This window comes from Cajanus cajan, chromosome 1, assembly GCF_000230855.2.
Source record: "Cajanus cajan strain Asha chromosome 1, NIPB_CcT2T_4, whole genome shotgun sequence".
NCBI classification, from domain to species: domain Eukaryota; kingdom Viridiplantae; phylum Streptophyta; class Magnoliopsida; order Fabales; family Fabaceae; genus Cajanus; species Cajanus cajan.
The window spans coordinates 29,858,014-29,871,461 of record NC_138517.1 but is presented as its reverse complement, the minus strand read 5'-3'; the positions used below and the strand labels follow the sequence as shown (position 1 = coordinate 29,871,461).

At 35.5% G+C, this 13,448-nt stretch overlaps 1 protein-coding gene across 1 annotated transcript; it reads left to right on the top strand.

The window, feature by feature from the left end:
- The first annotated feature begins 6,463 nt into the window (after positions 1–6,463).
- Positions 6,464–11,867, top strand: LOC109789619 (YTH domain-containing protein ECT4). The gene is made up of 9 exons (XM_020348617.3): positions 6,464–6,643; positions 7,537–7,613; positions 7,759–7,849; positions 7,953–8,023; positions 8,889–9,458; positions 10,154–10,729; positions 10,828–11,040; positions 11,123–11,269; positions 11,469–11,867. The coding sequence occupies exons 1-9, from the start codon at positions 6,610–6,612 to the stop codon at positions 11,619–11,621; spliced, it is 1,932 nt and encodes a 643-aa protein (XP_020204206.1). The 5' UTR covers positions 6,464–6,609; the 3' UTR covers positions 11,622–11,867.
- The last annotated feature ends 1,581 nt before the right edge of the window (positions 11,868–13,448 follow it).

The following is a 13,448-nucleotide window of genomic DNA, read 5'->3' as shown; positions in this document are numbered from 1 at the left end:
GCCACTTCTAGGGTTGTTTCTCTCAAGGTGGAGATGGTAGGGTTTGGCCGAAAATAGCCAAGGATGACTAAGGAAAGATATAAAGGCACTAAAGACTCTCTTTATATTCAATATCCAAAGTATTTACAAGGTGTGGGGTGTTGGGTATTTATAGGAGGGGAGGCATCTAGGGTTGCATTTGGAGTAGGCAAATGCATTCCAAATGATATGCAAATGAACCCTAGATGCAACTTGGTGGCCAAGGATGGAATCTTTGGGTTTAGATTGGCTATATCTAGGTGCATGATAAGACCATGCAACCTTTGCCCTCCACTTGGGCCTAAGCCTTTCTAACACCAAAAATAGATCCAATGAACACCAAAAAAATGTGTCACCCTTCTAGTTAAAACCCTAGCCCAAAATTAAAAACCCTAATCATCTAGAGCACCCCATAATACAAGGGTAAAAAGGGAAATACAAGGGAAAATAAATTCTAAGTCCTAAACACCCCAAAATACAAGGGTAAAATTGGAAATACAAGTAAAATAAATTCTATGATTAAAAGAACTTAGGAGCTAAGGTCCAAAAGTGGCCTCACTAACCCATTCCTCTTGCCTCCTTTAATATATCACCTCTTGGTCTTCTCGGCCTTAGTGTTATTCCATCAGAAGGCTCTAGATACCAAAACTGATGGAACTACTTGGAGAAGATTGATGTTCTTCAAGTTGAACCATGATAAGTCCCTTCTTCTCTTGAGGTTCTTCACTTCAATGAAAGATTTGGATGAGTTCAAGCTTCAAGAGCTTGAAGATGCTTCCCAAGGTGGTTCAGTTTCTCTTGAAGGAGAGAAACTTGAGGAACCAAGCACAAAGGAGAAGTTCCTTTGTGAAGCTTCTAGGAGAAGGAGATTCTCCACGAAATTGGACTCTTGAAATGAGAGAGAATTTCTAAATTCTAAGTCTCATAAATGTCAAAAGTGATTACAAGAGTAGAAATTAAAAATATATAGAGGTAGGTAGCTTAAGGAGCAAGCTAACCTTAACCATGGTTCACTAGGAACCATGGTAAGGTTAGTTGACCTTCTAGGCAAGTTTAGAAACTTGTGGAGCAAGCTTCTCAGCTAGCTTGCTTGGGAAGCAAGCTAAGGAGAAGCTTGTAGCACAAGCTTTTCATCTCCTTGAAGGTTAGAGAAGCAATTCGGTCAAAGAAAGGAGACTAGGCAAGGTGGGCGGATTTGGTCTCTTTTGGCTCCTTGAATTAATTTAAAAAATATTTGATTTGGTTTAGTTACGTTCATCCAATGATGATGAAACCTAGCTAAATCAAATCAATGAAAAATTAGGAGCAAAATGAGTCCGATATGTAAAATTTTGCCTAGGCCTAATTACTAGTCACACCCTCAAACATTGTTAAATGCCACCCCTCTTTTCCTATTGAAAAAATAGAAAATGAGTGTATCAACAAAGGAGGTTAAATGGAGTCAAACTCTCCAAGTAACCCACCCTAGAACCAATATATAATGACTAATAAAAGAAACTAAAGTGCCTCACAAATACAAAGGCAAAAATAAACCTATACAAGAGAACTATGTACAAGATATTTACAACTAGAACTATGTCTTCTCTTCATGATAGAGTGGTCCAAATTGAAGAGTACCTTGGGCTTGGAAAGCCCACTGGTCTTCAAGGTGGCCATAGCTCTAGAGATTGGGCCCTTGGCCCATGGTCCATCATCCCATTCCTCTTGGTTCCTTCAATGTATCACCTCTTGGATTCCTTGGCCTTGGCCATAGTCTATCACAAGGTTTCCCTTCCGAGTAATCCACTCGACCAAGGATGCACCTTCAAATTTTCTCACAAGGTTTCCCTCCCGAGTCCCACTCGGCCAAGGATGCACCTTACAATTTTCTCTCAAGGTTTCCCTCCCGAGTAATCTACTTGGCTAAGGATATACGTTAGGATTTGCACTTAAGGTTGCCCTCCCGAGTAATCCACTCATCCAAGGATGTTAATTCAGATTTTCACTTGTTTCCCTCCTGAGTAATCTACTCGGCCAAGGATGCACCTTACCATTTTCAAACATTTTTGTTACACTCATTTCCTGGAAACTATCAAAATGTAGATAAACTCTATTGGTCATAACATGGTGTTAAACAACATCCAAGTATTTTTTTAACAAGAAAAACAAGAAATGGGAAAATGTCATTAAAAGATAAAGGGCGTTATCAGCCCAAAGATACAAACATAGGGTGCTACTGCCCAAGCAAATACAAAATGATTACAAAAGGGCATTTCAAGCCTATAAATATGACCTACTAGTCAACAACATTGTCCTCCTCACCCTTATCCTCCACATTATCCTCCTTGGCCTGATTGGTGGTTACGAGGCGTGTCTCATCCTCCCCGGCCAATGTAGCATCGTGTTGTGTAAGGGCATCGGCATCAGGAACAACCCCCTCCAACATCTCGTTAAATGACACATAAAGGCCTCCTCATAAAAATCCTGCCCAACGCCAAACTCAAAATACTCTGAAAATTGACTAAAGAACTTGGCCTAATGTACGACTTGATTGAAACCAGCCTCATGTTGCTCAATGATCCGCTCCTTGGCATATTCCTTGAACCCAGCCAGTTTGGCCTTGGCTTTATTAGACTCTTCGATGTTGCGCTTCCCATTGGAAGTGGCCTTTTGAAGGTCTAGCCAAAGCGTGTTGTTCAATTCAGTAGAAAAATTCTTGTTCTCTACTATAAGGCCATCGTTGGTCGAAAGGGCTTCGACGGTGGCCTTCTCGACGTCCTTTAATCTATTTCTCATACTCACCAATTCCTCGATTGGCTCCATCACGAGGTTGTGGGAAAGTACAAGAGAACGTGCTTGGACTTTGCAGAAATACTTCCATTTGGACATAGTTTCCAATTGGTCCAAGTAGTCTTGGCCTTGTGTAGAGACCATATCCAGTCGAGCAATGCTATCCACCAAAACTTCTTGGTTCAAGAACCCCTGAGACAACAAGGTTGGAGGCACCACAAGAGAAGCCCAAGAGGAGTTAGGAAGCATTTGTTATTTTAGCTTCTTCGCCTTATCAGGGCATTCTTTTTCCTCCCTTCTCTTGTGACCACTCCAATGGGAATCATTGTCTTTATGCCCTTTCTTCTCATGGTGCTTCCTATCGGGCTTGGGAGGCACACACGGATCAATAACCAGCTTCTGGACGGTCGTAGCCCTTAATTCGCTTCCTTGAACAAGGCCAACTTGTTGAGCTTGTTGCGTCCAACCCACGAGCAAATTGCAGATGTTCAGCTCGTCTCCATCGCTTGTCACCATTATTCCTACATAAACAAACCAGGTCAACATTAATAGGATTTTCACCCTCATGCCATAATAAGAACAATAACTTACCTAGCAGGAGATACAATCATGTTAATTAATCGCCATATAGAAAGGCATCTCGAAAGCTTCAAAAGTAAGTCTAGGCCGACTTGCTCTTCGACCGATAAATACTCCCTCAGTAGGGTGTCATAGTGCCAAGGGACATGCACCCAATAGAACAGAAACAAGCCTTTGTCATCCTCGTCGCAAAAGAAGCGTCTACTGATCGGTCTAATGGTGATCCTAAAGAATCCAGCCTTAAAATTCTTAAACGATGAGGTAAAGCTATCAAGTAGTTGCCGCTTAGATACCCTAATCAATGACAACCGCTTAGCCACATCGAATGGTTGGGTGTAGTAGAAATGAAGAAACAAAGAGGGGGAGGGCACTATGTTCAAGCATCAGCAAAGATGGTTGAACGCTTGCATTTGAGCCTAACTATTGGGATGTAGTTGAGTCAGTGCCACATTTAAGGTCCTCAAAACCCCCATGGTAAAGTCGTTAAATGATAACTTCACCTTCAGGTCACGAAACAAGCAATCATACACATAGAATGAGTCCATGTTCGATGCATGCTTACCTAGGAAGACATAGTCAGGATTTGGAAATACGTCATTTCGGCATGCAATGGTGCCTGTCAAATATGGATCTTTAAAAGAGTCAAAAATTAAGCACTTCGTATACTCGAGCAAGTTGGCAAACATTGGACATCCTGATAGTGAGAGAAGTACACGACTACCTCACCATTCACCCAAGTATATCCAAGCAGCTTAGAAGAGTCATACTTCCTTTGGCTTGACAATCGTTTGGCGCAGGCCAACCCGCCAGACTGGTGCTATTAGACACTTTGTCGAGGCCCCTTTCCTCACTTTCTCGCTGTCCATCGACCCCACCCTCTATAGACACCACTTTGATGCTTGAGTTACTCGATGATGCATCGGATGACGACGACGACAAAGGGGAACTCGATAGTGAACCCAAAATAGACGACCCTACCGAAGACTCATCAATCGAAGTGCAATCAGATCTTTTAGCCATGAAAAGAAAAGGATTGTACCAATTAAAAGTAAACACGATTCGACTGTCCTAGGGAACTCACTTGAATGCAATACACTCACTTGGCTATCATAAGGCACTTACTCAGACTCAGACAAAATGGTGAAGTGGACTCCACCACACATGCATATATAGTACTTTAATAAAAGAAGGAAGCTTAAGTCCCTTAAGTGTAACCATTAGATCTCCAAGATCTAATGGTGCATATTGTGTGACTCTTCACTTCAACCGCCTTGATAAATAAACTGTCGCGACGATTACAAATGATGCACCTTCTGACATCCCTTGTCTCTCAACTTTACCCTTGATTCGATTTCTCTCTCCAAGGCTAGGAGACATGTATACTAAATAGGCCATTCGGCCATCGAAAACCTACTGGATCGAGCACCACTCGGCATCATCGATAATCGAGAGCCCTAGGTACCACTCGGTATCCTTAGCGACTGAGAAGCCTAAGGTCCCACTCGGCATCCTCGGCAGCAGAGAGGCCCAATGTGCCACTCGGCACCCCCTGGCAGTTGAGAGACCCAACATGCCACTCGGGATCTCGAGAAGCCCAAGGTACCACTCGACATCCTCAACAAGGTGACAAGAATTAAGATTAGGATTTAATCGTTGGTTACCCTAATTTAAAGTCCATTAAGATAAGACCCATTAACATTAGTATAAATAATTCCTACCACAAGGTAAAATTAGATTCTAATTATTCTCATTCATTACGCAAAATAACTTACTTGAACGTCGGAATAACTTTTGCAGGTGCACACCCGTCGATGCATACAAGTAATCGATTTGAAGAGCAAATAGAAGGGAAGACATTGATAGGAAAAAAAGGATATCTTCATACAGGTACAATTTTAAAATAAAAATATTTAATTTTTTTAATGTCAATTATAAAATTTTGGTTATCCTATTAATTTAACATTTGTTTAATGTAAAGTATTAAGATCGATAGTTGACTTGTCTTCATCTATGGAGAAAATATTTATAATTTAAATTAATTTTTGTGCTGATTAAATTAATAATTAATATTTATTAATTAGAAGAAAAAAAATACATCTTTCCTAACTTTTTACCTTAATAAACTTCTAGGGAGAACTTTTCATCTCTCCTTGCAGCATCAAAACTTTGTTTCATCCATCTACTCTGAAGATCCCAAGTCCCAACATGGATACAAAAAGTCTTAAAATGATAAATAATAATAATAAATATAATAAAATAAAAGTTGGAGGCTTGAGCTATAAATGAGAAACATTGCAAGTGACGAATTTACAAAACCAGTCACAGAGAGTGAAAGTGAGTAGTTTTAAACGAATGAGAAAAACCATCCTTCACGTTTCTAATTAGGAAAAGATAAAATGTCACAAAAATTAGGCCAAAATCTTTTTTTATTTATTAATAAATATAATCAGTACAAAAATTAATATAAATTAAAAATATTTTCTACATCACTTAAATTATGCTAACTAACAAGTGATAAGTCAGTAGTTAATATTAATGCTTAATAAGATCAAAACTCGTATTTTTAAAATTAAATAACTAAATATCTAAATTTTAATATAAAAAAGTTAAAAATATAAATTAATCAAAATAATATATATAGTTAAAACTTAAAAGTACGTCTCTCCTACTAGTAAAATAATAATTAAATTGTATATGACAGAAACTAAAATAATAATACGAGGTCGTTTTAAACCATCAGATATATATATTATTAAAATAAATGAATCACTTAATTGATTTTAAATATGAACATAAATTTATTTAAACCCTTAAAATTTCTAAACACGTGGTTGCTTGGTAATCAAAACAAAAATAAGAGCTAAAGATTAATGTTGTTGTTGATGTCGTGAATGGTTGATTATAGTAAAATGCAAAATGCATAATTATGTTCATATAAAAAAAAAAAAAGAAAAAGAGGAAAATAACATATAAGGACTAAGGACTTATAGGAAATAAGCAGAAAATAGTGTAGGTTTGTGGAAATAATTGAAAGGAGCTAATTATAATTATTGATTATATGGAGATTTATGTACCCTACCCTGTTTGTTTATTGCAAAACTAAAACCCCAAAGCAAACGGTGGCAGCGGCGACCCCTTCTCCAAGTTTCTCTTCTCTTCTCTTCTTTTACTTCTTTATATATATAAATATATAAATATATATCCACTCTCTCTCGTAATCTTCACCTTCAATTCTTCTTCATCATGTCAACCCTCGCTCCCTCCTCCGATGCTACCAGTATCCTTTTTCACTCTCTCTCTCATTCTTCTCTTTCTTTCACTCTTGTTGATTCATGTACTTGCGTGTTTTCGCTCATTATGTTGCTTTGTGCAGTCAATAGTGTATGTGTGCGATTCTAATAATTCAATTGTATTGCGTTTGTTTGTTTGTTTGTTTGTTTGTGTTTTCTGTTGCTGATTGACGTGTTAATCGTTAGTTTGAAGCGTGTTTGTGATGATTGTGGACTATGGATTGTGGATTATGGATGCAGCTTTTAGAAGTGGGATTTATTATATGTGTGATGGTGTCTTGGATTAATTTAAAATTGATTCGTTTGTCGGCTTAAGATTGATGTCGTGTTTTTTGAAATATACGGGGATTGAAACTGTTTGATTATGTTTTTTTGTTGTTGTTGTTTTTGTCGTCCAGTTTTGTGAAATTGGAGTGGAGAATGCTCGAGTAATGATGAGTAGTTTTAATTCGGTGGTTAGGTTAATGGAAATTATGTTTATATGAAGTTATTTGAATGGGATGATAGTGTTTTGACTTGTACTGGTGTAATAGTCTGTTTGTTGAGATGCTCGAATTTTCATCTTGTTTTTAGCTTTTTTATTTTTTCCTTTTTTATTTAGGTTATTGAAAGTGTCTTTTTTATGCTTATGAAATGGTTGTTTCTATCGCAAATGGATCACCTTTACTTTTTTTTTTTTTTTTTTTTTTGTAGAAGCTGGGGGTTAATTGCCCAAAACCTTTTTTTTTTAGGAAAACATATATATCCTATTTGTTGTCAATTCTTAGATACTATAATGCTGAACTGCCCAAGTTTCTCTTTTTTGTATATTGCAAGTGTATTTTTTATGCTCGAGAAATCGTTCTTTCATTGATGAATTTCCTTTACCATTTTAACATAGAAGCTGCAGATTTATTGCAGAATTTGTCCTTGGATTCTGAGTCCAAGACCACCGGAGTTCCTGAGCCTGGGAATAAGGCGAGTATTTTTACTTTGGATTCATTGTGTTTGGATTATCCCCTTTAATGGATCTCTGTATGATGGGAGATACCCTCCTAAACACCCAAAAAAGTGTTTGGAATTGTGGTGTGATAACTAATTCTTTTAGTCTACTTCTATGCAGAGTGGTCCGGTTAATGGGGGGACCAAGCCATTTAACCTGAATGCGAGCTTTGTTCCAAATGGACATCCATCTACTGCATACTATTATGGAGGTAAGGTAAGCTGTTATGACTTCAGAGGATAATGTGGAGATTGTTGATTGAATAAGTTATTATTCCTTCTGGAAAATTGATGTGCTGATGAGAGTCTGTGCAGGTTATGATACTACGCAAGTTGATTGGAACATTTATTCCAGATATATGAACCTTAACGGAGGGATGACACAAGTAAGTACCTGTTATTCTGGTTACTACTTGACTTTGTGATAGTGTATGTATTATATATTATAATATTATAATTGGGTTCTATAACTTCTATTTGTGAATTGATATTGAGAAAACAATGCTGGTTAAGTTCTATTGTGTGATGGCTAATTTCTGATTTATGTTAACTTCAAAATCAATTGGTGGAGGATGGTTGCTTCCTACTTGCTAAAGTCATGCATGATTACTTTATGAGGATTCTAAATTGTTACATCAATGTAACATTTCAAGTTTGTAAGCATCAGTTCCGTTTCAAATTTTATATAGCAGTACGTTGTTTGTGATTTTTTTTCTTGTCAATATCCAATCCTAAAATAGTTAGTGGATCTAGCTGTAGTTTGATCACTTTGATGAGCCTAAAATGATTCGGGAATCGGGGTATAGTAACCTCCCCTGAGCTTAGCATTTTTTACATTGACCCATCCTTGTTTGGGAAATTACACCTGCCTCCTTTGCTATGTTAGTTTTTAAGTGGTTTAGTAGAGGCTATACATAAAGTGGGGACGTGTATGTGTTATTTCTTAAACAAAGAAAGGCATAACGGTACATAATAAAGTAAGGGTGTGATTGGAATTTCCTAAACAAGACGGGTGTCACTGTCAGTGTAATAATCTTTGTTCTCAAGGGAGGTCAATGTAATTAGCCCTAATCATATCCTTGTTTTGCCAATTTTTTTAGACATGTTGTTTCTTACCTTTCGTCTTTCTCTTATTGTTGCTAGGATATGATTTCTTACCATTTCTTAACCATGGAATATAATTTAATAGTTAAAAGCTAAGACAATCTCATCTCATAGGGGTTTTGTTTTGTGTAATGAATTGAATAACAGGGTGTTTTGGGCGATAACTGCTCTTATTTGTACCATCAAGGCTATGGTTATACACCATATGGAGCATCCTTGCACCATGATGATAAAGTCTATGGGATGCAACAGTATCAGTACCCTTGTTCTTATTACCAGTCTGCAGCATCTACTGATGGGTCATTTGTTGCTAACAAAATCAACACTCAACAAGGGAAAACATCAACTGCAGTTAGTGCTGAACATATCCCTTCATCTGCTGTTATTAATAAAGGAACTGTTGGTGTGGCCTATGAAGATTCTACAAATAACAACGGGTTAAAGGAATTTTTATCAAGTTCCCAACAATCATTATTGTATTCAAATGATTCTTATCAAAGGGCTGGTTTTCCTGTATATGCTCCTTTCTCGGGGTATCAAGATCCAAGAGTAGGTCCACATGGGACTCAAACAGCATTATCTTCAGATCCCTCGTTATATTCTGATAATAAGTCCAATGATGGAACAAAAATTGGATTATCTTCACAAGCTGTGCCTGACAAAAACGGTTTCTCTCAAAGGAATATGGGTATTCCTCAGCCACTTCCACAGTCCATGGTATGTTTGGTCTGTCATCGCCCTTCCTGTTTCCAAGTTTCAGACAGGATCTAAGTATTTAAGTACCTTTGTCTTTCCCTTTACAACTTTAGCTTGCTTTTCATTTGTATAGTGCAGTTTCCTATCTAAAATTGTCCAAGAAAATTAATTTTCCTCAAATCAACTTCCCATTTATATTATGTTTAGATAAGCCCAATGTACTGGTTTCTGTTAGTTGAGGGAGTTAGAGGTAGTAAATGTTTGTTAAAATTCTAATAGTATTTGTAGATAGTCTAGAAGGAGATAGGGAGTGAAGATTAAGACTGATCTGTTTAGTTGGAGATTGGTTTTGGTGGGAGAGATCTCAGGCTTTGAAATCCTATGAGGAATAGCTTGTATTCTTTTCCTCTTCCTTTCCTAACCAGGATTCATCACTGCTGTGGCCAAGGGGTGGGGGGTTATTCTCTTCGGTCATTTCCTGTCTTTTCATTCATTCTTTCTGAAATTTCAGAACCAGTATATATCATATTTTCGTCATATATGATTATGGGTATAACTATTGCTGTGGTGATACATGTTCTGATCATTTATACATATTTATCCAACCACACCTGTCCTATAGTAGATAAGTTTGTTTTCTGGTTTGTGCACAATATTGTTGTTTCTAACAGTGAAATCAATTCAAAATTAATTCTTAAGCTGTTCCTTCGGTGCAGAACTTACATGGCTCCATACATTCAACTGGACTGGAACCATTCTCTGGATTCATCAACGGGATGTACCCAAGCAACACAGTGTACAGCCAATATGGAAACACATACAGAGCTAGTTCTCATTTTGGACCTGCTCCATATGGATATAAAGCAGGGTCTTTTAATAACAAGCTTAAAGCCACGAGTGATGGCCGCATTGTTGATCATGCCAAAAGAAATATGGATGGCTTTGGTGAGCTGAATAAGGGACCAAGATCTGGCGATGGTTCTAATGATAAAAGTGTCAAAGGTCATGTACCTGTCACCTTATTACTCAAGGGACAGGATCTTCCAATTAAGAGTGACAACAAAGAAGTGTCTCTAGTTCCTAACAAGGAACAGTGCAACGGGGAAGATTTTTCTGAGAATTATTCTGATGCAAAATTTTTTGTTATCAAATCTTATAGTGAGGATGATATTCATAAAAGCATAAAATATGGTGTTTGGGCAAGCACCCTTAATGGAAACAAAAAACTGGATGCTGCGTATCATCAAGCCAAGGAGAATCCTGGCAACTGTCCTGTATTTTTGCTATTTTCGGTGAGTTGCTGACTTGATAAAGCATTTAGTTGGGTAATTCCTATGCTTTCTTGGTTTTACTGAGCCTCATTTTTCTCATTGTTTGTTTCTTGGTACAGGTCAACACTAGTGGGCAATTTGTTGGATTGGCAGAGATGGTGGGTCAGGTTGATTTTGGTAGAACTTTGGAGTATTGGCAGCAGGACAGGTGGACTGGTTGCTTTTCTGTGAAGTGGCATATCATAAAGGATATCCCAAACAGTTTGTTGAGGCACATAACGCTAGAAAACAATGAAAACAAACCTGTTACTAACAGTAGGGACACTCAAGAGGTATTCACTCAGTGGCTTGTCTCATTCCCAAAAGTCCCTCCCCCTTTCAACTAGCAGTACACTTATCAATATCCTTCTGCAGGTGAAGTTTGAGAAGGGTATTAAAATTCTCAAAATTTTCAAGGAGCATTCAAGCAAAACATGCATCCTGGATGATTTTGATTTTTATGAAATTCGTGAAAAGATGATTCAAGAAAGAAAATCCAAGGAACTACAATTTTCCAAACAGGTAAAACGAACCTTCACATCACATTTAGAAAGAGTTTTGGCATTTGAAATGTTCCTGTAAATTCTTACTGTTACACTGCATCTTTTATTACTATGCACCTTCTAAATGTTGAATACTAAGATAAGATACATTCAGGATCATGCTGTTTGAGTGGCCTCTCCTGTGGATTAAACCTTTAAAATCCTTTGTTCTATTATAGGTTAGCAAGTCCAATGATTTAACAACGAATGGGACAGTTATATTGCCCCATTCTCATGATGGAGCCTTGCTGAATGAACCAGCTTCTACAGATGAAGCAGGACGAAAGGAGAAGCTGGTAGAAGTAAATGGATCAACTCAAGCATCTGAATAGATGTGCTAAACCAGTTACAGTGCTAGACAGAAGAGTGGTTAAAAACGTGTAGTTTTCTAGTATCACCCTCCCCCTATTGTCAATCCATTTTCATGCATTCCTTTAGTATGGAGCGAGTTTTGGTGCTTCTTTCCTGTTCGTAGTTATCCTTGTTTGACCTTGGTATTGTAGTGGATCTAATCTTGCACACCTCTTTTTGAAGAAAAGTTATAAAGTGAGAATGAAAATAATGAGTTAAATTAGAAATCCTTTTAAATATAAGTTTTAAAGTAATTATTATAAAAATTTATCAATTTTTAATTATATGAAAATTTATAATTGGAAAATAACCAAAAGAAAAATATTATCGGGATATTATAATTAAATTCACAATTTATTATCCTTTTCAAAGATGATTTATACTTGACATGCTATTTTTGCTCATTGTCATCTTAATAGCACCTTGCTGCAAGTGTAGATAGGAATGAGTATTTTTGCTAGTGTTAATGATTCAGATTTAGCATCTTGCTGCAGTTAGAAAATACTATGGATTACCACCACATATTCGGATCGATATAAATCGAACCAATTTAAACTGCAACAATTCGAATTGAATTGAGAAAAATGCAAATTCAATTAGTTCTAATCAGATTATAAATTTCGAGTGGCAATTCAATTGAATTTCATCCACTTCAATTATTATATAAAAATTTAGTTTTCAATTTTTCACTCACTCTTAATATTATAACTATTTAATACACTACACTTTAAAAATATGTATTGTGTATACTTTTGTTTTTAAACTTTTTTTAAGAAAATTTAAGTCAATTTTATTTGATTATCTACCAAATAAATATAATCGATTACTTTCTAAGAAAGTGTTTTTAGTGATTTCTATGAGAGGAGAGGTTTTCAGACATTTTTCTTTGGCGAAAAAAAAATTAAGATTTTTTTTTAATTTCTTTTATCTATTATAATTTTTTTTATAATGTCTATTTAAAAATGAAATTTTAATATTTAAAATAAATTATTAATGATTAAAAATGATTTTGTGTAGTAATATAAATATCATTAACTTGAGTGAAGAATTGCATTTTAGTGGATAAAATTTACTCAATTTTTTATTAAAATAAATATTGATAATTATGATAAATTCAAGTATATATATAATAAAATTTAAAATTTATTATAATATTTATTGTTATTTTTTAATCGATATTATTACAAAAATATTTTTTTTTGATGAGGAGTCAAATCAATAATAAAATTTAAACATAATTTTTTTGGATAACTATGGTATTAATATAAATTATTGTTAAATATAATTATTAAAATTTCTAGTGAGGATTATGAATGTATCTGAGGTAAATATTTCTCTCTCAATATAATTTATTGCATATACAAGGTTAAGATTCAAATTTTAATTAACTTGATTAAGAGATACGAATTATTTTTATTTGTGTCGATCAATGTTAATAAATTTTAAATATAATACTATTTATATATATATAATTTATTATAAATTTTAATTATATACAATAACAAACACTTAGTCTGTGTAATAATTCTCGAAGTGTTTAAGTGTAGCTACTAATGATGTATTCGGATGAATATAGAATTGATTTAAGTTTTTTAACTTTTATTCTTTTTGTTAATTTTTATTTTTTAAATAATGAATGTGATCTTTCAATTCAAACTAATTTGATCATAGTTTAAAATAAACTAATTTAATCCGTCTTATTGGTTTAGTTTGGATTGCAAATAAAAAAAGAAAACACAGATAAATTGGATTTAAATCAAGATTGGACAAACAAATAACCCAATTCTAGCCTAATAGAAAATACTGCT

What these genes read in the sequence shown, in the direction of transcription:
- LOC109789619 (XM_020348617.3), top strand. Translation starts at nt 6,610, where the DNA reads ATGTCAACCCTCGCTCCCTCCTCCGATGCTACCA. An exon ending in AGCCACTTCCACAGTCCATG is followed by an intron (nt 9,459 to 10,153) that starts GTATGTTTGGTC and finishes CCTTCGGTGCAG; the next exon opens with AACTTACATGGCTCCATACA. An exon ending in AACTACAATTTTCCAAACAG is followed by an intron (nt 11,270 to 11,468) that starts GTAAAACGAACC and finishes GTTCTATTATAG; the next exon opens with GTTAGCAAGTCCAATGATTT.